General features: G+C 50.6%; 2 protein-coding genes across 5 annotated transcripts in view; both read left to right on the plus strand.

Annotated features, from left to right (window-relative positions):
- The window catches only part of UBC (ubiquitin C), a 19,016-nt gene extending 3,743 nt beyond the window's left edge, over positions 1-15,273 (plus strand). For 2 of the 3 annotated variants that reach the window (XM_017815525.1, XM_017815527.1), the window contains exons 3-4: positions 3,914-3,916; positions 15,051-15,226. In XM_017815525.1, the coding sequence (XP_017671014.1) occupies positions 3,914-3,916; positions 15,051-15,211 (164 nt within the window). In that variant the 3' untranslated portion in view covers positions 15,212-15,226. Of the gene's footprint in view, positions 1-15; positions 22-3,913; positions 3,917-15,050; positions 15,227-15,250 lie in introns of those variants that run through there. The other variant, XM_017815528.1, reaches the window with a different exon arrangement.
- Positions 962-21,244, plus strand: SCARB1 (scavenger receptor class B member 1). Of its 2 annotated transcripts, none has more exons than XM_017815523.1 (12): positions 962-1,122; positions 5,337-5,494; positions 7,121-7,262; positions 7,725-7,928; positions 8,127-8,222; positions 8,839-8,951; positions 10,858-11,024; positions 11,636-11,754; positions 12,798-12,871; positions 13,767-13,818; positions 14,279-14,425; positions 16,760-20,066. In XM_017815523.1, exons 1-12 carry the CDS (start codon positions 1,003-1,005, stop codon positions 16,883-16,885), a joined length of 1,518 nt encoding a protein of 505 aa, XP_017671012.1. In that variant the 5' UTR covers positions 962-1,002; the 3' UTR covers positions 16,886-20,066. The 2 variants fall into 2 exon arrangements, with proteins under 2 accessions (XP_017671012.1, XP_017671013.1); XM_017815524.1 differs by lacking the exon at positions 16,760-20,066 and adding an exon at positions 20,121-21,244 and having other exon boundaries at positions 965-1,122.
- Positions 21,245-22,874: the final 1,630 nt, after the last annotated feature.

Here is a 22,874-nt window from a genome sequence, read left to right on the forward strand (position 1 = left end):
TCTAGACACTTCTAGGGATGAGTTTCATCGAGGCTTTTATTCAGGGACATTTTAGACACGCAAGATAGACAAAAAACCCAATTCCTTGGGCAAACATGGTGGGTTAAGAGGTGATGGATGTTTTCTCTTCAAGGAGAGCCTGGGGTTGAGCCTTGGGTTCTGCTTGATTGCTGGGCTGTCTGTGTGCCATGCCCCCTTTCCCAAGACACCCAATACCAGCTGTGACAACAGGCTTGCAGCTCCCCAACCTGCCAGCACAGCAGTCATGGAGGGACCCAGACGCTCATGGGAGTAGTCTGGGCCACTACTATATATATATACACTTATACTATACATATATATATATACACTCATGAACACATACATACATGTTTATGTTTTTTTATCTATTTACAAGAGCATGTAGTGACAGGACAAGGGGGAACAGCTTCAAACTGAAAGAGAGTAGGCTTACACCAGATATTAGGAAAAAATCTTTACTGTGAGCGTGGTGAGGCACTGGAACAGGCTGCTCAGAGAAGCTGTGGATGCCCCATCCCTGGAAGTGTTCAAGGCCAGGTTGCATGAATCTCTGAGCTGACCTAGTGGAAGGTGTCCCTACCCATGGCAGGGGGGGTGGAATGAGGTGATCTTCAAGGTCCCTTCCAACCCAAACCATTGTATGATTGAACGATATTTTATCTACGTACATATTGTATATCTCTGTCTATTTTACCTATTTTCCTATTTTTCCGTGCTCACACACGTGTTCACGATCGCACCATTCCCGGGTTCTGCTCCCGTCCCGCCGCCGGAGAGAGGGGGCGTGGCCTGGCGCGACTGACACCGCCCCTTTCCCGCTGGGCCCCGCCCCCTCCCTGCTGGCTCCGCCCCCTCCCTGCTGGCCCCGCCCCCTCCGCCGGGCCGGGCCGGGCCGGGCCGGGCCGCGGGGCCATAAAGGGGCCGCGGCGGCGGGACCCGCTCCTGGCTCGGCTCCGCTTCCGCTCGCACCTCCCCCTCGCCATGGCCCCCACCCGGCGCAGGCTCTCGGTGGGACTGGGGCTGGCCGGGGCGGCCTGCGCCCTCGTGGGAGGCTGCCTGATGATCGTGGGGCCTCTCATCATCAGGGAGCAGGTCATCAAGGTCAGCAGGGCCGGGGGGCTCGGGAGGGGCGCGGCGGGATGCGGGGGTGCGGAGCGGGCTGTGCGTGTCGGAGCCGGTGCGTGGCCAGGGCATCGGTGTGGGGCTGGTCCGCGTCCGGTGAGAGGTGCGGGATGCAGGGTCGGTGGCGGTGCGGAGCGGGGTGTGCTGGAAGTGGTGCGGGGGCTCGGTGTCGGTGCGGGATGATGCAGGGTCGGTGGCGGTGACGGTGCGGAGCAGGGGGTGTGTTGGAGACGGTGCGGGATGCAGGTGTGATGCTTTCACAAGTGGAAACAGGACAAATGATGTGCAGTAGCACTCGGAAGGAGCCGTGGGCAGCTTCGGTGTCGGTGCGGAGCGGGGTGTACCGGTGCGGGATGCAGGGTCGGTGCTGGTGCGGAGCAGGGTGTGTCGGTGGCGGTGCGGGATGCAGGGTCGGCGCTGGTGCGGAGCGTGGTGTGTTGGAGCTGGTGCGGTGCTGGCTGGTGTGTGGGCACGTTTCCTTTATGCAGTGCGGTCCCGAGAGCGTGAGGCAGCCGAGCCCTGGAGGTGACAGTATCGCAGCTGCAATCCCGAGCAGCCTCAGGATCTTACTCTAAATCCGTGCTTGGGATATTCCACCCCTGGGGTATTTCACTCCTGGCGACGGCAAACGTGCCCGGAATGAGCAGGTTCCCACCCTTGATTAACGAGGGCTCTTTGCATCCCTGGAATTGGCTGGGCACCCAGTGCTGGGCTGAGCATCGCCCTGGCCACCAGCCCTTCCTCCCATCCCTCCTGTCTCTACCTGCAGCACCAGTTGTTCCTTTCATAAGTAGATGGGCAGACTATCAGTCTCAGTGTACTCTGGTGTGATGCTTTCACGAGTGGAAACAGGATAAATGATGCACAGTAGCACTTGGAAGGAGCCTTGGGCAGCTTCTGAGCAGCCTCTGAGTCCTCTCCCCTAGACTGAAAACCTAAAGAGTTGCTTCTCAGAAGACCTGTCTTATCCCCAAGAGAGGTCCTGTGGCTGAAGAGGGTTTGTCCCCCACAGTGTGGGTCTGTGGATGGAGTTGTTGGTCTGTTCAGTAACTGCTGCACTTCTTGTGAACCAACACTCCTGTCCCTGCTGCCAGGACCCCAGTTATCCTGCTGTAATGTGGAGCTTATTTAGCCAAACTGTTTTCTTGCTGTCCAAAGCAGATGTACCACTTGCCTGAGCCTTTCTCCAAGCTTCCACCTACCCAGGTCAGCCCCTGAAAATGGGCTTCTGACGAAAGAGGTGAACAAACAGCCAATGGCTGTCATTGCATGTGATGCAAAGTCTCCGCCGAAAATGACCTACTTAAACATATCCCCTGGAAGTGCTGCTGTCTGGGCAGAGCCAAGCAGTCCTGTGGATTAAATGGTAGAAAAATCTTTGTTCAGTTTCATGGACATCAGGAGCTGGTACCTGCAAATAAAAGGCTGGATGGCCCCTGCAGAACAGAAATTACTTTTTTCTTTTTCTTTTTTTTTTTTCCCCCAAAAACCTTTCTGCCCTCTTTTTAGCTAATCCTGATTCTTTCAACCTAATTAGCTAAATCCTAATAATTTGCAATGAGAGCAGAAGATGAGGAAAAGACCAACTCTTGTTTCTCCTCCCTTCATCTCAAGCACTGGTCTCCACATCTTCAAAATGACCCAAAATGGCCCTGAGCTCTTACTTTTTCCATTTCACATTAAGCCTCATAACTGAGTGATGATGGGTGGTGAGAAGTATCCAGGGGCTCACTGAAACTCTTGGGTTGGTCTTCAGAGTAGTCTGGGTGAGGGAAGCTTAAAGGGCTGGTCTTGGGCAGGTGAAGGCTTGTTTGCCCATGCTGGCTTCCTAAGCTCTGTCAGGATGGGGATTCCTGATGGAAAAGCGCTTGGTTACAAAGAGGTGGTAGTTTCAAGGATATCTTTGGGTAAAATCTGCAGGAGAAGACACAGTAGAAACAGGGAACTTGGAGCCTATCTCCTGGCCCAGCTGTAGAAACTGAATCTAAATTGGGCTGCCTGTGGTGTTGGCCATGCAAACCCTGGGGATATTGCTTCTCTGGAAGCATCTGGAATGCCACAGACTTGCTTACAAGGTATGAGCCTGAACACAGTGAGGCTGCATCAGCTCATCCCTCTGCCACCCGTTGCTGCTGCACCTGGGAGCTCTGGTGCTGTCCTGGCTGAAGGCTGGGAGTGGGCTGACAGCCCTGTCCTCGCTGTTCTAGCAGGGTGAGGAGGAGGGTGGTGAGAGGAGGTGCAGGGTGAAGTCTGACCGACGCCCAATGTGATTGCTCCTCTCAGTCTGCAGGGGAAACCTTGACTCTCGGTTTTGCTGATCAGGGTGGCTGAAACCTCCCTCCTGGAGAAGCAGGATTTGGGCATTGCGGTGGAGCTGCTGCTCTTCTGGTCCTGTCTGGAGCCAATGGGCAGTAACCAGTTCCCTTTAGTTCCTCAGGAACAAGGATCATCCTGGTTAGAAGGGATCAGACATCCCAGTGACACTTTATAACCCATCTAAGTTGACAAATACTCTATTTTATCTAAGTTGACAAGTACTTTATTTTTATTTCAGGCATATGACCGTGTTTGTTTTGACCTACAAGTAGCTTAATTCCAAAGCTACCCTGTCAGTGGATATTACTTAGCAGCACCTATGGAGCACCTTGAGCTCCTGTGCCCAGAAGGGAGGGGGCTGGGACAGGCAGCCTTGAGCTGGGATGCTCAAAGGTCCTGGGTGCTGACTGGGTACATATTACATAAATAAATGCATATGCAACAGGTGATTCAGGGAGTGCAAGACAGAACAAACAAGTAAAGGAAACCAGATGCTCCTGATCATGCTTGGCTGAACACTTGGGAATCAGGATTGTAAAGCAGAGTAAATAAAAAATTGTCCTATCACTGCTTCTTTGCCCTGAAATCCTTCAGGCTAGCAGGATGGAGGCCCTTGTCCAGCAGCATGTGGGCATGGAAGTGGAGGTGGGAAGGGTTTGCTGGGTTAGGTGGATTACACTGCACCGTGGAGGTGTCTGCTTAGGGGTAGGGCTTGGATGAGGGGCTTGCAGAGCCCTGCTGCTTGTGGGTAGCCCAGCCTTGTCATGAAATGACTAAAGAAAGATGGGGTGTTGTGGGGAGGCCTCTGGCAGCCTTCTGTCTCAATGCCCTGTGCCAACAAATACGTGCCCTGTCAGATCAAGTTGCTCCAGAGCAGGAGAGCTGTTGAGGGGTTGCTGAGCTGCACTGTGATAAAGCTGCACTGTGATAAGCCCACATGCCTTCAGCAGTTAGTGGATCAACCCCACTTCCATAAGCTGACTGACTTAACTAACCAGGGCAAGGATTTGTGCCTGCAGAAGAAAAGATTATGGTGGAACACACCCAAAGTACATGTTCAAGAAGGAACAGGCTGTTACCCCTAATGCAGCCCCCCCTACCCCGAAGGCAAGGAGGGAGTGGAGGCAGGTGTATGCAGATGCCAGCTCCTGAGCTGAGGAGGGCTTAAGTTGTCTTCGAGCTCCTGCAGTCATTTCACAGCAAATAGGACAATGATGTGCAAACACAATTGTGTGTTGTCTTTGACCTGCTTCATGATCAACTCTGAGTCAATGCAGGATGGCAGCTGAGAGGAATCAGAGGTGTCCTGTGCTGTTAGGACACAGCTCGGTTGCCATCCCAATTCTCCATCTTCTGGGAATCTAATGGGCTCTTCCTGCTGGTATCCAAACGGTTGTGAGGATAGCTGTCACTTCTCCCAGCCCTTGCCTCCTGGCTGTGTGGAGCTGCCAAACCCATAAGCAAAGGCCTTTGGGGCAAGGTTGTTCTGCCAAGCAAATTAAACATGCAGAGGTGTGAATAATTCAGTGCTGGTTTGTCTAGTGCGGAGTGGGTCTCCAGCACATCAAAAGAATTCTCAAATCCTGTGGGTAGAATCTGTAAAATGGAGCCTGAATAAATAAGCCAACAGGCATCCTGTAGCATAAACTTGATGTTTCTGCATATGTAAAAGTTCTCAGTTCAGATTAGTTCAGTTTCAGTCTGCCCACCTGGATTCTCCAGAGAGCCTCTGCAGGAACTGTTGCCTTCAGCTGGGCCTTACATGGAGCTGAGGGTGGATATGCTCATCTGCAGCCACGGAGCCCAAAAGTTGTCTCTTCTTGCTCCTTTTTTCACTTCTTTTTTCTCTCTTTTTTTTTTTTTCTCTCCCCTTACAGAACGTCAGGATCGACCCCAGCAGCATCTCTTTCAACATGTGGAAAGTCGTTCCTGTTCCTTTCTACTTGTCTGTGCACTTCTTCGAAGTGCTGAACCCCAAGCAAGTTCTCCAGGGAGCGAAGCCGGTGCTGACCCAGCGTGGACCCTACGTGTACAGGTCAGGGACCACTTGTGGTCCAGCTCAGCTGCTGGCTGACTCCTCTGGCAGGAGGGCACGGCGCTGCATACTTGGTGTGAGTCCAGTGGCACAGGGTTTTAAAGTGACCCAAATGTGCTCTAATTGCTCTGATCTTGCTAAAGCCACCAGTAGGACCCCTGGCCGCTGGGGTGGTAAAACTGATCTCTTCTTCACTGTGTTGTAGAGCTCAGTCCTGTGCTGGGGCCTGCTGGACAGCCAGACCTGGGCTGATAAGGTCCAAACATAGGCATGAGGGGTGTTGGTGTGGTGGTGAGTGACCCTCATCTTCAGAGTGTACTTGTTTCATCTTCACTGTGCATTTAAGAGTCCAGCTCTGGAGCTAGAGTCACCTCAATATCAAACTTCATGGGTCCTTATCTAATATGAGACCCAGAATCTGCTTAACATGAGCGTTCTGGTCATGAGAACCAGTACAGACCACTAAAACTTGGTCAGACCTATTTGCCGTGGCTGAGGATGGTGGCTGAAGTCCCATGCTCTGCACCTGAAACATGAAGTGATGGTTGATGCTGAGTTGAGAGTGTGAATTTACCCATCAGTAGTCATATTTGACACATTAGTGCCTACTCTAATGTGGCAAGGTTAAGTCAGCAGGCTAAGCAAGCTCATGTGGAAAGATTACTGATTAATCCAAAGCTGACCAGTGCTGGGGGGAAACCTGGCAGTATGTATATGCCCTTGTTTCATCTGGGCTTGCCAGGTCATACCATGTGGGTTCTGTATGTTGTGATCCAATCAGTCACTTGGCTTGGGGAAAAGGCTTCACTTATTGTAAATCAGAATAAACAAAGGGGCAAAGCTTATTAGTGTCCTTGTGTTCCCACTGAGCAAGATTAGTGCCCTTCCCTAATGTGGGCTGTAAAATAGAGGCTCCACAGTAAAGGACTTTGTTTTTGCTGGTGGGTTGAGCTTCAGTTCCTTCAGGAGCTGTGACAGGCTCATGGTGTTGGGGACAACCTCATGCTATGGCAGGGCATAGCAGCCTCCATGAGATTGGACTGCCCCTGTGGTGTGGGGTAAAGTCCAAGAGCACTGGGCAGCGTGCAGGAGTTGGATGGCCTGCAGCCCTGAGGAGCAGGAGGAGGGCCACAATGCTGTGCTGCCCTGAACCTGGAAGCTGTCAGGGAGCTTGGGAGCAAATCAGTATGGGCTTACTGGTGGTCCTGTGGCATCTTGGCTGGTAGTCTCCTGTTTGCAGGTTGGTTTTAGTGTGTAGTTTGGTGTGGCTCTGCATGTCTGGGCACCTCTTTGATGCGGCTGGGCTTTTCGACGGCTGTAAGCAAAGTGACAGGAGATTTACGCTTTTGTCTCAAACTTCTTGTGGGCTGGGTCTTGAGTTGGGAAAGAACACCTTGTGTCTGCAAGAATCCAGTCTCTCAGGGATGCCTTGCACCTGGACTTCCATCCCTCCTGCTAGACCCTAACTCTGATTGGGGTGGAGGCTGATACCTCTTCCCTGTGGTTTCTCCCTGGGGTTCGGTCTCCTCCACAAGCCCAGGCCGGTGCAGCCCATCCTTGCTCCAAAGGGACTGCAGGGGCTCTGCCTGGGGGAAGGTTCCCATGACTTCTTTCATCTCTTTGCAGGGAGTACAGGTATAAAACAAACATCACGTTCCATGACAATGACACTGTTTCCTTCCTGGAGTACCGTAACCTTTTCTTCCAGCCAGACATGTCCAATGGCACTGAAGAAGACTATGTCGTCGTGCCAAACATTTTGATGATGGTAAGTGCTTGCTCCCTGGATGGGTTCCAACTTCTGAGCTTGCGGGGAGGGTGGTGAAGCCTAATGCTAAATCAAAGTTTACTTTCTTGTAGGGCTTAAGGCTCATCAAGCAATGATGAGCCTTGAGTGTAAAACTAATAAAACGCAATTTTCTTTCTGATTGTTAGTTGTGTTGCGCTTACTCTTCCAAAACCAGTGTGTGCATGTTCCAAAACCAGAGAGGCTGGCAAAGCAACTGGGCTTGAGTATGAAACCTCCCCTGAGCATCCTGTGGGGAAATGAAGCCTGTGAACCCTCAACCTCTTTCTTCCCAAACTGGGAATAAATGAAGAACCTCAGTCTGTCCAATGGATTTCTCTGGGGCTATAGATGGAGCAGCAGAAGGATCTTGCTGAGCACCAAAGATTATGCTTGTCTGGTAAAGATGAGGCTCTCATTGCAGAGGTTTCTTTTCTTTTCCAGGGAGCAGCTGTAATGATGGAAAAACTGCCAAATTTTGTGAAGCTTTTACTGAGTGGAGCCCTGGCTGGCATGAAACAGGAGGCGTTCATGAACCGGACGGTGGGGGAGATCATGTGGGGGTACGAAGACCCTCTTATAGACACAATAAATACACTTGTTCCTGGTCTGATTCCTTTCAAGGGGAAGTTTGGCTTGTTTATAGAGGTGAGTAAAGTGTTGGTTGGGAATGCTAAAATCACAGCAGTAGTGGTCTTGGGGGTAGCTCAGGCCCTTAACTGAAATAAGCAGAAGTTAATTAGCTGGCAGTATGTGAAGCACCCCTAGAGCTGGTGAAGCACACAGAGTCAGTAACGTGTTGCAGTCCTGCTGTGTGTAGTGGATTAAAAAGTCTTCTCTCTGCAGTTTAACAACTCCAATTCAGGATTGTTCACAGTGAACACGGGCATGAAGAACATCAGTCAAGTTCACATGGTGGATTCATGGAATGGGCTAAAGAAGGTAAGTACCAGGCGGCAAACCTTTAATACAGGGGCAATGCCTGAGATAAACTAAGATAAACTGAAAGTTCTAGGAGCTCTTGTCTCTGGGTCATAGGTTTGAAGACAAGTTTCTACAGGACTTAAACTGCTGCAACTTCTGTTCTAGGAAGTTGCCAGGAGGCAGCCATGTGGCAAGGGGCTTGTAAGGAAGCATTAAATTCAGCTTCTCATGGGTGTCACTTGGACTCCCTTGAAATGCTGTTGGAGCTGGTTGCCTCTAATGGTTGAAGTCCCAGGCCCCTGTGGCCTGTGTTTAAGGTATTTAAATACCCTTGTTAAAGGGATGCTTTATTCTTCCCTGTGGAATATCACTCCTAACTACAATCAACTGAATCTACACATCAAACACAATGGGTGGTGGATATTTTCTCTGTTAATTGGGCAGACGTTTGACTGATGGAATCACTGAGGTTGGAAAAGACCTTTAAGATGGGAAGGATCTTTGATGTTCTTTGGTGTTGCGCTCTCGAGCTGCTGTGGAGGCAGTGCAGGGTGGTGGATGTCCCATGCAGGGGTGGAAGCCAACTCCAGCAAGCTCACCCTTCTGAGCCCTTCTCTCTCCACCTGTCCCACAGGTGAACTACTGGCGGAGCAGCGAGTGCAACATGATCAATGGGACGTCGGGGGAGATGTGGCCACCGTTCATGCCCCCGACCTCGCTGGAGTTCTACAGCCCTGATGCCTGCAGGTGAGGCCTCAGCTGCCAGCCCGTCCCTGTGCAGGTGTCAGGACACGCTGCACTCATCCTGTGCACACAGAGTACCTGTGCAATGACGCAGAGGCCTCAGGACTCGACTCTGTAGTTAAAGTTCAGCTGCAGTTCGGGGTTGCAGTATCTGAGCTTAGCAAACAGCGCAGTTGTCTGATTATCAGCATCTTGTGGTGTCCATAAATACCTCCCAGATCACCGGAGGAGTCCAACTTGCCCGCGTTGAATCAGTAGAAAATAACCAGTCTAGATAAGATGTGGGCAGCGAGAGGGAGAAGTAGGGGTTGTCAGGAGGAAATGCAGCTGTAACTGTTTGCGGAACTTTTTTAGCTGACTAAACCCTTGTAGAAATTATGTCAGAGGGGAACTTGTGCCACTATTTCACGTCTCTCTTAGTTTTTGGGGTTTTTTCTTTTTTTTTTTCCTGCCTGGGTGATGCACTGCTTGCCTGTCCTGTATAAGACACCCTGACCTTAGCTGATCACACAGGGACTAAAGTACCCTGCAGAGCCACCCCGTGTGTGTATACCTGAGGCTGGAAGGAGGGCAAGCAGGCACAAAAACCCCGTGCTCAGCTTGGGGAAGCTAAGGTTAACTCTGGCTCTGTAGATAGTGCTGCAAAACAAGCAGCATGTTGAATAGGGAACAATGACCTCTTCGGTGAACAAACAAAGGCAGCTGAGCCAAGCAATAGTACAGGAATTCCTCTGCACAAGGGACATCAGCAAACACTGAAGCGACCTGGAGCTAGGAACTTACAGGGAAGTTTACCTGTAACCAAAGTTTAAATACACATACCTGTTTCTGTAAAACTACAGAAATCTCTAGAAAACAGAGCATGCTTCCAGTGAAGTGGAGGACACCAAACTTGGTTTCCTGTTAGCATAGGAGGGTCCTGCCAGGCAGAGCTGTGGGGGAAGTGGCTCAGCCTCTTCACTGGGCAGTGCTGTGTCTTCTCCCCAGACTTCTGCCTCAGTCTCTGTGTTCATCCGGAGTCACAAACCTCAGCTGATAGACTAAAAGTGTATCTGCCTTGCTGCAGGACAGGCAGGGCTCATCTCCTGTGCAGCTGATTGATGCTGAGGTGCAACTACCTGGTTATCCCTGCAGGGTAAGCAAGGTTTTACCCTGGTGATGTGCTACAGCAGCTTCTGCCTCCCTGCTGGAAGGTGAGCAGAGCCAAGAGGCATGAGTGTAAGTACTCGACATGCCCTGAATCCTTAGTCCTGGTGTCAGAAGGCATCTGTAGGCATGAGCATCCCCTTGGCAGGCCCAGGCTGTCTTGGGTCCCTTCTGTGACCCCTTACCCATTCTGTGATCCCTGCAAGCCTCAATCAAGTGTGAAGGGAGCAAACTTTTATCCTGGAAACTTGCATCGATCCTGGCCAGCTGGTAGCAATACTGCAGTGTAACATCAATAGCCTATTGTAGCAAGAAAAAAAATCTGGCCGTGTCATGTGGTAAAATTTTCCACTCCCCTGACAATGGCTGGAGTTGGGCTTCAAAAGAGATTTATGCAGTGTCCATCCCCTGTAATGGAGCACCTCAGAGCCAAGGCTTGCACAAAGTGGTATTATCTCTTGGAGAGCTGCCCTGGGGATTACTACATGCCTTTTAAACAAATCTCACCTGGATACAGCAAACAGATTTATAAGCCTGTGGTTTCTCTCCGTAGCTAGTCCTGACCAGCCCTTTATCTGTGCTTAAAACATGGAAAGCAAAAAGCTTAAATATTCATTCCCCATCCCAAGCACTGCTCTGAGGGTTTATCTTGATCTCAAAGTCTAAGTTACATTGCAACTGCATCTTATCCAGCCAAGATAAGAACCCAATTCTGAGCTGGGATCATGCTGGCTAATTCCGATCCTTCTCCACCGAAACCCAGATCCATGACACTGGTGTACGAGCAGTCCGGGAAGTTCAAGGGTGTTCCCACCTATCGCTTCGTGGCGCCGAAAACCCTCTTTGCCAATGGCACAGACTATCCACCCAACGAGGGCTTCTGCCCCTGCATGCAGTCTGGCATCCAGAACGTCAGCACCTGTAGGCTCAGTAAGTCCTTTTGTCCCGTCTGTCCCTGCCGTACCGATATTAAATTTGAGACAATACAAGCTTGGCTGTCTGGAAAACCGGCTCTGGTGTCTGCCCGAGTGCTGAAAGGTGCTGCTGGGCTCTGCACGCACTCCACAGGCACCTCAGCAAGGAGGGAAGGAAGGCAAACCCTTGTGCCCAAAGTTCCTTTGGTCCCTGGCCCTAGGACAGCGTGGTGTTTGTGGGAATGCCCAAGGATACAGTGGGAGCTGGGGTGGGGAGCAGGCAGGGGAGTGAGGAAGAGGCAGCTCATGTAACTGCAAATTAAATGTTGGCTTTGAATACTAAGTGTGGGTCACCCAGGAGCAAGAATCCAAACTTAGTGTCCTGACCTGCATCTGGGAACAGCGAGTTACCACAGCATTGATCAGTGCATGGTAGGAGAGGGTGGCTGGTTTTAATCCTCTCAGGGCAATGGGATAACCTGTGGGGAGGGAAGGGAAGGAGCCTTCTGGTCGGGAGGAGAAAGGGATAAAAGCCTGTTCAGAACAGGTAATGCAAAGGCTTAGAAACCTCAACAAAGTGTTCCAGGTGGGTGTGGAGGATCTTAAGATGCCTTTGATCTCATCTAGATGCACCAATGTTCATTTCCCACCCTCACTTCTACAACGCCGACCCTTCCCTGGTGAATGCCGTCGTGGGCCTGAACCCCAGCAAGGACCAGCATGCACTTTTCCTGGATGTGCACCCCGTAAGTGAACCCATTGGGGTCCTCCCATCTCCCCACAGGCCAGCCCAGGCAGGGGAAGGGAGCCTGCCATCAGCTGAGTGGTGGCCACACTCTGCTCTCATGGCATTGATTTGAGCAGGTTCCATAGTGCAAAGACTGGTGAGGACATGTGCAGATAAAAATGTCAAAGCCATAAACTAACTAAGTAATTAGCCTGGCTTCTGGGGAATTGCAGGACTAATTATAAGCGTAATTGTTTCGATAAGCGCAATCAAGTTCTTTCTACTGACTCAGGTCTATAACACCAGGAGGTGTATCTGGCAGCAGCCCACCTATGCCCCAAATCTGCAAACACGTATTGCCATGAGAAACTGGCTGCCAAAGGCTGCAGATCATGCTGTGGCTCAAGCTGGCACCACCAATTTTTGGTCTAGCTTCTTCCAGTCTCTTAACCTGCCCATCGAAATGGCTGCTTTTGCCCTGGTCTGCTGCTGTGTCACACTCCCCACATCCACAGCGTAAGGGTGAAGTCACCGCTCCAGGGGGCATGAGTTGGGGCATCCTGAGGTGGTGTTGTCCCAGCTGCTGATGGGGAGGGGACTTTGGGATTTTCCACCCACAGCCTCTGTTGTGTATGGTCAGTTTTTCCAAACGTTCAGTGATGTTTGCTCAAGCTAAAAGCCAATTTCCCCTCTTGAGGCAGGTAAACTGTGTGTCTTATCTGCACACTGGGTTCTGACTGCTTTTCTTATCGCAGTTATGAAAATCTAATTAAGTTTATTACAGTATCAAACATCTACTGATAAAAGTAAAGTTAAATATGTTCTTATCTAGCTGCAGTCTGCTGAGTAAAACAGGGACAGTCCAACAAAAATTCTTTGCTTGTAAAAATGTGTTGCAAAACTGCAGAGTCATGAGAAACCACTGCCTTAATGGGTGCCAACAAGACCCGGCTTTGAAGTGTGATGTTTTCATGGTCTTGGGGTATTGCTGGACAGGATCTGTTGGTTCCTACAAAGTCGCTTAGAGGTTATTGATTAACTGGTTGGTGTCTTCCTGTGCAGATGACGGGCATCCCCATGAATTGCTCTATCAAGCTCCAGCTGAACCTGTACATAAAGCAGGTGTCTGGCATAATGTAAGTAGTCACCTTCTAGAAGTGTCTGTCTCCCTTCCCTGAGCAGGAAGTGCTGCTGAGCCACTGCAGAGTTTACTCTCTCCAAAGATGAAACAGCTTTACCATGACCAGTTGTCCTGACTGGCCAGAGCCAGCTGGCTCCTGCTGAAATGTCAGCCATTCCAGTGACCACCAGCTGCCATCCTTTAGCAGTGCAGGTGTGGCTGCCTGTTTGCTCGGCTCTGACAGTATTCCTGTTCCTGACCAGACAGCTCATAGATGGACTGCTCCTCCTGATGAAGTAGGAGCTGTTCACTTGTGCTGTGTTGCCTCTCAGGTGTTACCTCCAACATGGAGAGGCCAAACATTGTGCCTGCAGGGTTAACAATGAAGTCTGTGTCCAGAAAGACACTTCCAGCTCTATGAAAGCAAACAGGAGGTTTCTTAACCAAGCTGTGTGGTGCCAGATGTTCAGTATCCACAAGGGTGGGAGTGTGCTCTTGCTGCTTTGGCTGAGGTGCACTTACCTGCAGGCAGTCCCCATGCTGCCAACTTGGCTGCACCACCCCATTCTACCACCCAGGTGACTGAGACATGAACTTCAGCATTCTGCTTCACTGAGTTTCATGTCCCCGGAGCCCGGGTTTGGGATGGCACTTAGTGCTGTCCTCAGGCAGTTCATCCCAAATCAAAGCATAAGCTCTGCTCTTGCATGAAAAGCCCAGCTTGGACCTGGTCCCCCACGGTGGGAGCAGCCCATTGAAGCAGCAGGGATTGCCACCTCCTTACACTGGTTTCCTGGCCACTGTCAGTCTATCAGACCCATCCCCTTAGGAAGTATTATGGCACTAATTGTGGCTTGATCAACCATAAATCTAAGTGTGTGTTTCTGTTTTTAATTCTCTTCCCCCCCTAGTCAAACAGGGAAGATTAAGCCAGTGGTCCTGCCGCTGCTGTGGTTTGCAGAGGTGAGCTGCCTTCCTCGACCTGATTGTGCAGAGCTTCTCCTGCTTCCCCATCACCCAGTGCTGGAGAAACTCCACTTTGGATAAAGCTTAAAGCCAGCCAGACTAATTAAGCACCAACAGAAGGCTTTTCAATACTTGGCTATGTCATTAATCCCTCTGAGCTGAACAAACCCTGCACTATACTTGGTAAATCTCTGGCTCTGCCCTAGATGTGGGGTTAAATAGGGCCTTGGACAGAGCTGCCAGCATCCCTGTACTAATGTGGGCCAGGGAGTGTAGCCCCCATCTGTGTGCATGTCCAGCTGACTCCAGCTATTTAGTAAAAGCTTCTAGCCTGACTGAATCTTGCATAAATTCCCTAATTTAGGCTGGGAGGGGGTGGGAGAGGAATTGTTCAGCTGGTGTGTGTCAGCCCTGGATGGGAGGGAAATGCCACTGACAACTCTGCTTTTTTGAGCAGAGCGGATCCATCGACGGCTCAGTCCTAAACCAGTTTTACACCAACCTGGTGCTGTTCCCATCGCTGCTGGAATACCTGCAGTATATCTTCCTTGGACTGAGTGTCCCACTCATTATCTCAGCAGCTGTGCTCATGGTAACGAATAAGGTAAGAATCTGCAGATGTCTAGTAGGAAATGCTGTTAGTCAAATCAGACTTAATCAGATGATGTAGATTGGGCTGACAATCTAATGTTCCTGAGGAAACATTGGCTGATGCCACCAACAATCTCCTAATGGTGCCAGGTGCCAGGTGCCAGCAGATAGCAGCAGGACTTCCTCAGCCACCCGGAAATTGGGCTGCAAATAGATAACATAGAGCATTTGTGGCTTTCTTGGGGCACAGTGGTGATGAAAGCGGCTTCATGAAGGAGGAGGTATTTCTCAGCTCAGCCAGCTGATGAAGAAACAAACCTAGTTTATCAACCCAGCCTCTGTAGAAGGCAGCAGCAGGTCTGTGCCACTGCACAAACCTGCATCTCTGCAGGGTCCCAACAGTTTTCCATTTAGAGCAGAGGCTTCTCCAGAGGATGGAGCTACTTGAGCACAGCTTGTTCACAGATGAAATGCAGTTGCTGTGTTCTTGCAGAGGAGATGCAGCCACTGTGGCTGCTTCTCAGCCCAGCTCAGATACTGTTTTCCACTGAAATCCACTTGGTTGCTGGGCAAAGTGCTCCAAATAGCTCTGGAAGTGAAACCCTCAGAGCCTTTGTGGATCTGGGCTTACAGAGAAGTGCAGACCTTTGAAGCCTGCCAGGATCTGGCAGCTGGGCAGCAGTTGGCCTGTGATGGGGCAGGCAGTGGGGGTGAGGCTGAGGAGCTGTCAGGACAGAATATAAAAGAGCTAAAACACTCAGTGGAGATCTGTGGCTCCGGCTCCATGACAGTGATCTGATAACACTAAGCTCTCTACAAGCTTTAGCTCTTGAAGTAGAGATCTAGCTCCCTGCCCTAACCTATATCAAAGCAAGCTGGTTTAGTTTTGCATTACAATCAGATGGCTTAGGCTGGCTCTAAAGCTACAGAGGTGAAGAGCTACTTGTGGGGATAAAAGGCAATGCTTGGGATAAGAGTGGACTAAGAAGAGGCCTGTGTGAGGGGCTTCCTTTGCTCAGCCTCCTGTTACTGTCCTTACTGAAACTCTAATGCAAACCCACCTTAAATACCCCTGGAGTTCTCGGAGTATCACGTAATTGGATTTTAACCAAGCCTACAATTGCTTAAGTGACTTAAACACATGATCCCAAATCCCCTTGTTCCTCCACACAACTTCCCTGCAGGGTGGGAGCATTGCTAGGGCCCAGCATGGAGCCCAGTGCTCATTGCCAAACCCTTGTTGTGCTCCCAGGATGGTCCTGGGATGAACAGCTCCACTTCAGCACATGTGAGTGGTCGGTGGCAGGCAGACACTCTGCTGCATTTCAGCGGGTCTGAGAAAGGGCTGGGCAGCTGTTTCTAACACCTTACATAGCCCTGAGCTGGCATTTCCTCGCCCTGCTTTGTGCAAGTCTTAATTCCCGGTATCAAAGAGATTTAACCATGCCAGAAAGGGTCAGGGAGAAAAGCTGGATTTTTAAACTCATTCAAGCCGACTGAATATCTGCTCGTGCAATGTCACAAATCCAGGCGTTAGCCAGCTGTGTTTCTGTGCTCAGCCAAAACTGTCATGAAGTGTTAGAACTGAATGTTAACTGCAGAAAGTGCTTGACTACCTGGAAAGTGATTAAAGACCTCCAATAACCTTTTAAATCCCAAGAAAGCTGTACAACAACACATGAATGTCTCCACCTAATTGAGTAGATAAGAGCTCGTAAACTGGAAGACAGCGATTTGCAGCCAAGGTGTGTTCCTCATTTGATTGAAGTGTTGCTGATCTGGCGCTGATTGCTTAATCGTGCACAGTTCTGCCTCTTGAAGTCACAGGCTGTGTCAGAGGGGACCCTGAGCGGGGACATTGTCCGCACCTTCACGTGTCTGCCAGCGTGAAGGTCTCCCTGAACCCAGCTCCTCCCTGGAGTGTCTTGTGTGCCTCTGGCTTCTGGAGGGAGCAGTGTGCTCTGAACCCAGTGCAGATGAGGTACTGTGAAACACTTAAATCTTAGTCTAGTTTATAGTGGAGCCAGTTTGAAATGCATCTGTTGGACGCAAAGCTCTAAAAATGCATAACTGTACAGGTGTAAAACACACACGGACGTTGTATCTCTCCTTTACCATTGTGGCCTAGAGCCTTTGTGGTGACACATTTAAAAGGCAAACAGACCATTTTAAAACTGGCTTGACACTGACCAAAATCTTAAATAGGACTTAGTTTAATCTAAATTTTGAAATCTTCATTAATAACTAGATTATAGCTCAACAGTGATTTTCAAATCTCCTCTGAAAATTGGAACCCTCATGAAATTTGTGTCCAAGTGCACCATAAACAAGACTGATTGTCTTCTAGGAAAAATGCTTTCTATTTTGGAGTAGCAATAAAAAGAACTCAGACAGTAATAAGGCCAACCAGGCCACCTCTGCCATAAAGCCGCCTCCGGTTAAGGGGATGGTGTTGCGGGAAGCCAGACTGTAGGTGGGTACCCAGTCAAGGTAACATGCTTTTCTCTCATCCTGATTTGATTAAACTTTGCTTAAAACCAATCAAATTAAACGTTTACTGTCCACATCTACCAGACATGCCCTCCTGGCAAGCTTTGATGGAACAACGTTGTCTCATGGCTTTATTCAGGGCAATTTAGATGTCTTAATACTCACACTTAACCACGTTGCAAGCACATACTCTTATTGTTTCTCCTGGTGTACCTGATCTGTGGCCCTAATACCAGCAGGGATCGGGGGGAAATGTAAGGTTGGTGTTTCCACCAATCTTTTCTTGCCTATTTCCCCCCACTTCCAAGTGTCTGAGATCCAGAGGTAAGTTTTTGAATGGGGTAAAAACTCGTAGGGGTAACAGAGATAGTCAACTGGTGGGTGTCACCCTTCCCCTGCATGCAGGGAGCCTCAACAGAGAGGCTTTCAAGAGGGAATTTGTCATGTGTAAAATATCTGGGTTTGTATTACAGGATCACAAAACCACTGAATCATTGAGGTTGGAAGGGACCTCTGGAGGTCATCTAGTTCACCATCTCGACCAAGCAGGGTCACCTAAAGCTGGTTGCTCAGGACCATGTCCAGATGTCTCTTAATATCTTCAGGGATGGAGATTCCTCAGGGGAACCTGGTCCCATTGTTACAGTTTCACAGAAAAAGAAAAGGAAAAAAGTATTTCTTAATGTTCATATGGAATATTTTGTGTTTACATGCCACTTGGCTCTTGTCCTGTTCCTGGACATGACCAAGAAGAGCCTGGCTCTGTATTTGCACACTCCCTTCAGATCCTTGTATACAGTGGTAAAATCCCCCTGAACCTTCTATTCTTGAGGCTGAACAATCCCAGTTCTCTTGGCCTTTGCTCACATAAGAGACAGTCCAGTCTTATAATCACTTTAGTGGTCGTTTGCTGGACTCCTCCCAGCAGCTCCATCTCTCTTAGCCCGGGAATCCCAGAATTGAACACAGTAGTCCATCTATGGCCTCCCCAGTGATGAGCAGAGGGGAAGGATCACGTCCATGACCTACTGGCAACACTCCCAATGCAGCCCAGGATACAGTTGGCTGCCTTTGCTACACAGGCACACTGCTCATTCATGTTCAGCTTGGTGTCCCCTGAGACTCTCAGGTCCTTTTCTGCCAAACTGCTTCAGAGCTGGGTGACCCTTGTCATGTACTGGTGCATGGGGTTGTTCTTGCCCAAGTGTTGAACCTCATGAGGGTCCTTCCAGTCCGTTTCTCACCCTACTGAGATCCCTTTTGGTGTATCAGCCACTCTCCCAGTTTTTGTAGATCATTAATAAAGATGTTACACAGGACTGGACCCAGTATTGACCCCTGGTGTACACTGATGGTTACTGGCCTCCAACTAGACCTCATAACCCTCTGGGCCTGGCTGTCAGCCAGTTTTCAGTCTACCTCACTGCTCATCCAGCCCATACTTCATCAGCTTCCCTATAAGGTTTTTTATGGGAGACAGTGTCAAAAGCCTGAAGTCCAGGTAGATGATATCCATTGCTCTCCCCTCATCTACCAAACCAGTCATTTCATCCCAGACATCTATCAAGTTGGTCAAGCACAATTTCCCCTTGGTGAATCCATGTTGACTACTCCTGATGACTTTCTTTGTCCTTCATATGCCTGGATATGGTTCCTAGGATTAGCTGCTCCATCACCTTCCCAAGGATTGAAGGGAGGCTGACTGGCCTGTAGCTCCTGAGCTCTTCCTTCTTGATTTTCTTCAAGATAGAAGATACATTTGCTTCCCTTCAGTCTTTGGGCCCCTTTCCCCATTGCCAGGATAATGGGGAGTGGCCTTGTGATATTAGCCTGCTAATCCCATCAGGATCCATGGATTTGTGTATGTCTAGGTTACTTAAGTATTCTCTGACCTCATCCTCTTCCACCAAGGGTGTGTTTTCCTTGCTCCAGACTTTCCTCTGGTTTCTGGGGTCCCCTGCCTCATTCAGGAACAGGCCTGCATGTTCCTTACTCTTTCTTTTGTCACCTGGGTACTTATAAAAGCCTTTCTTGTCTCTGACATCCTTGGCTGGATTCAATTCCAGTTGGGCTCTGGCCTTCCTATCTTCATCCCTGCATGCTGGGAGAGTGCCCCTATATTCCTGCCAGGTTACCTGTCCCTGCTTCCACCTTCCATATGCTTCCTTTCTGCATTTGTGTTTGGCCAGGAGCTCTTGTTTCATCCGTGTAGGCCTGCTGGTATTTTTTCCTGGCTTTGGGTGCTCGTTGGGTTCTTGAACTTTGAGGAGGTGGTCCTTGAACATTAACCACTTTTTTTGCCCAGGCTGTATACCCCCCCACCTGAGGTCTGTAGTCACTTTTAGAATCATAGACTCAGTAAAGGTTGAAAAGACCTCCACGATCATCAAGTCCAATCTTCAGTCAAATAACACCATGCCCAAATAGTTTCCAGGTGGTCCTGGTGGTATCAGTGGTGCTCACGCTGAAGCAGCAGTGGGCAGTAGTCAAAGGGTTAGATAAGCCTCACAGTCCCTCCACAACCCCCCAATCCCCAGTGAGCAGCAAATGTCTCCAGATGATGAGTCAGGTGGGCAGGTGGTGTCTCTGTCCCCACCAGTAGCGAGTGACCCAATTCTGTCAATTCCTGCTTCCCCCTGGGGTTCTTGTATGATTTATGGTCAGGGGCCCACGTGATCTGCTTGAAGGTGTTTCTGACTCCTCCTCAGCTTTGAGGGGGGTGAACCTATTCTGTAGGTGTAAGCCTTTAGGTGAGGAGGAACCTTCCTCTTGGTGTCAGGAAGCACCAGCTCCCACCCTTCGCCTTCTCCAGAGGCTGCACCTACCATTATACTGGGAACGAGTGCTGTCCGTGTGTACTGCAGGTTGTGTCTGGGGGTCTTCAAGCCATTCTGTCCCTGAGAAGATCTCTCCATCATCCTCCCACAGCACACTGACTTTGTCCCGTATCTCCTCCACACAGCTCTTCAGGCTGGGGGCTCGGTGGGGTGTGTTAGCGACGTCGGTGGGCAGGAATGGAAATTACTTCGTTTTGTTGGGGGAGGAGGTACAAACCCCTTCAATTTAAGAAGCCTTCAGAAAAGGGTCGTTGGCCACGGGAAAATTCCAGAGGCTTGGGGTGGGCGTGGCCCACGTGGGGGTGTGGTGGCACGCGCTGTCAGGTGCGAGTGCAGTGCCACCGGCGCGTGCACGCCGTAACCTCTGTCCCTCCCCTGCAGGGAACCGCCGCCGAGAAGAGCCCATGTCCCCCCACCAGGCAGAGCAAACCACCCCCCTCCTCCGAGACCACGCCGCTCCTACACGACGCTGACACGCTGAGCCAGGATGATGCCGAATCCTGAGCCACCAGCCCCGCCACGCTTCCCACTGGGACACACCCGTGCTGGAGGCGAGGCCTGCTTTGGATCCCCAGAGGTCTCTGGAAGCTGAAGTTGTCCTGGACAGCTCAGTGGAGACCCTGCACAACCACAGCAAAGCCACGGGACAGTATGGCTGCACACCACTCCCGCGCCAGGAACAGGAGACCTCATCCAGACTCTCAACACAATGTCCAAGAACCCTTGACCCCAAGGGCCAGCCTTTGCCACAGCCCCTCTCTCTGGTGGGCCAGCAGGAATGAAGGTGGTTGCTGACTGATCTGAGAAGTTATTTGCAATTTAGAACTGCCTATTGCTAGGGATAAAAGGCACTTTAATGGGAGCCTTTAAAACAAATGAGGTTTGTGTAGGTAGCAGGGATGGGATTTAGTGATCTTTTTAAAAGCTACTGTTACTCTCACTGAATGGGGCAGTTGTGCTGGAGCCAGTTATGGTTTTATTGCCACTTGATGTAACTGGACTACACTGCAAATCAATTCTGGGTGCTGTCACCTCAGTGATGTCTCTTCTGAAGGTACCTGGAGCCTGCCCAGGGTTGCTCCAGGCTTTGCATGTTTTGGAGAGTACAGTGGTGACTTTTAAAGCCCCAGTTCTGTGCCATGACCTTGCACTCCAGTCATTCCAGCTCACAGCCTTGTTACTTTGCCTCTCTTTGCTGTCAGTGACTGTGTGAGATGAGCCTTGGCAAAAACTCTGTGGTACATCTGAGCTGTCACTCAGCTCTTGGCAGTTGTCCCTGCTGCCTGCTCAGCCATCCAGGGTCAGCTTTTCTGGCTGCAGCTGTCGGTGCTGGGAAGCTGTTGGTTGCTCCAGCCACTCTGCCTGACCATGAGAAGGGGGAAGCTTAACCCTGTCCTTGAGTGTTAATGAAAATATCTGTGCTTTTGAGAGCAAGGAATATGTGCAATCATGAAAGTAACAATGGCCTTAGTACAGTTTGATTAAACTATTGCAGATTTCTGAAACGGTGTCTTGGGGGACCTGGGCCTGGATATTACCTAGGGGTGGGTGGGCTGGGATCACACTTCAGTGGAAAAGAAGCCCAAAGCACAGGGATATTTTTGTCTAACTACCAGTCAGTACTTGTCTACCACACTTGCCTTCTTCACTTCCAACCAGGAGCCGGGGTAGCCCTTAGGAAAACTAAAGGGGCCAGTGTTGAAGCGTCTGGCAAGGACAAAACAGAGCTGGGTCTTCCTTGGACCAGAGGAATTGTTGTACTGTGTGTGGCATGAATACTGTTGGGGTCTGGAAAGTGTTGTCCAGGACAACCCTGTGACCTTCTTGTGGGGTAAGCAATACTTTTCTCTTTAGACCTCTGTCCATCTTACTGGGCAGGAAGAGCACAGGAGCTAAAACCAACATCACAATTCCTGTGCCAGTGCATTCCTTACTGGCCATGTTCCCAGTCCTGCAGTGGCTTTGGGCTGCCTTACTGTGGAAACAGCTGTGATACAGCCTGGGTCATGACAGGGAAGGGTGGCAGCTCCCCAGAACTTGGTCCATGGGCTGAACTCACCTTGATGCCTGAAGTGTGTCTCACAGGTACAACAGGACTAGCCAAGTCCCTTCTTGTGGCCACTACTGCTGGGTTATCTCTGTGGCATGAGTCCTCACTGAGGGTGATGCTTAAAGTACAGCTGTAAACTCTCTCTGGCCTTAAATCCAAATGTACTCAGCTGCAAACAGCAGCTCACACCTATAGCCTTGGCCAGCGGCGACAGAGACAGGAGTGGGGCAGAGGCTCTCTGGGACACCAGCCCATCAACTCAGACCTATGAGACCCAAAGCTGAGGGCAGAGCAGCGATAACCACCCCGTGGGCTCCCTGCGAGAGGCTTTAATGACATACCGGTGCTAATTGCTGTTGGACAAGTGAACGCGAATAAAAACACGGGAATACCGCTCCTAGCACGAGCTTTGGTGGTCGGTTTGTTCGGGTTTTTTGTTTGTTTGTTTGTTTGTTTGTTTTTGCGGCTTTGCGGCAAAACACTCCGCGAGAGCTCGTACTTTCACCCCAGCTCGTGGGGTGCGCGGGGGGCTCGGCGGGGCCGGGCGCTGCAGCGCTGCCGAGCGGCCGCCCGAGGGCGCTGTGGGGCCGCGGTCGGTGCGGGCCCGGGGTGGTCCCGGGTGGGGGCAGCGGGACCCGGGAACGGCGGGTCCGGCCCGGGATGGGGGACACGGGCAGAGATCCTCGGCAGTGATCCCGATGTGTCTCTCCATCGCCTCGCAGCGCTCCCCTTGTTTCCCCCCCCTGCACTCCGTTCACCTTGTTGGCTGCTTGTGAGGTTTCCAATTCGTGTTGAAATGCTTCTCACAACCCGAAGTCCTTTCCTGGCCCTGACTCACTCTCCCTTGCCAATTCCCTTTGTACGTCGTGTTCGGGGCTGTCACAGGCCAAACACCTCTGGTGCAACACCCTCCCTCCCCTGCGCTAAGCCAGGTTGAAGTCATTTACCTTCTCCCGAGAATTTTAATTGGCCTTCACAGGCTCAGTAATCATAACAACAATCTTGTTTTACTGTGGGGAGTCTTGGGAGCCTCATTTCACCCACCCTGGAACAGCCATGGGAGTTGAATGGGTCATCTCCATGCA

This window comes from Lepidothrix coronata, unplaced genomic scaffold (assembly GCF_001604755.1).
Source record: "Lepidothrix coronata isolate B3197 unplaced genomic scaffold, Lepidothrix_coronata-1.0 Scaffold51, whole genome shotgun sequence".
Classification (NCBI taxonomy): domain Eukaryota; kingdom Metazoa; phylum Chordata; class Aves; order Passeriformes; family Pipridae; genus Lepidothrix; species Lepidothrix coronata.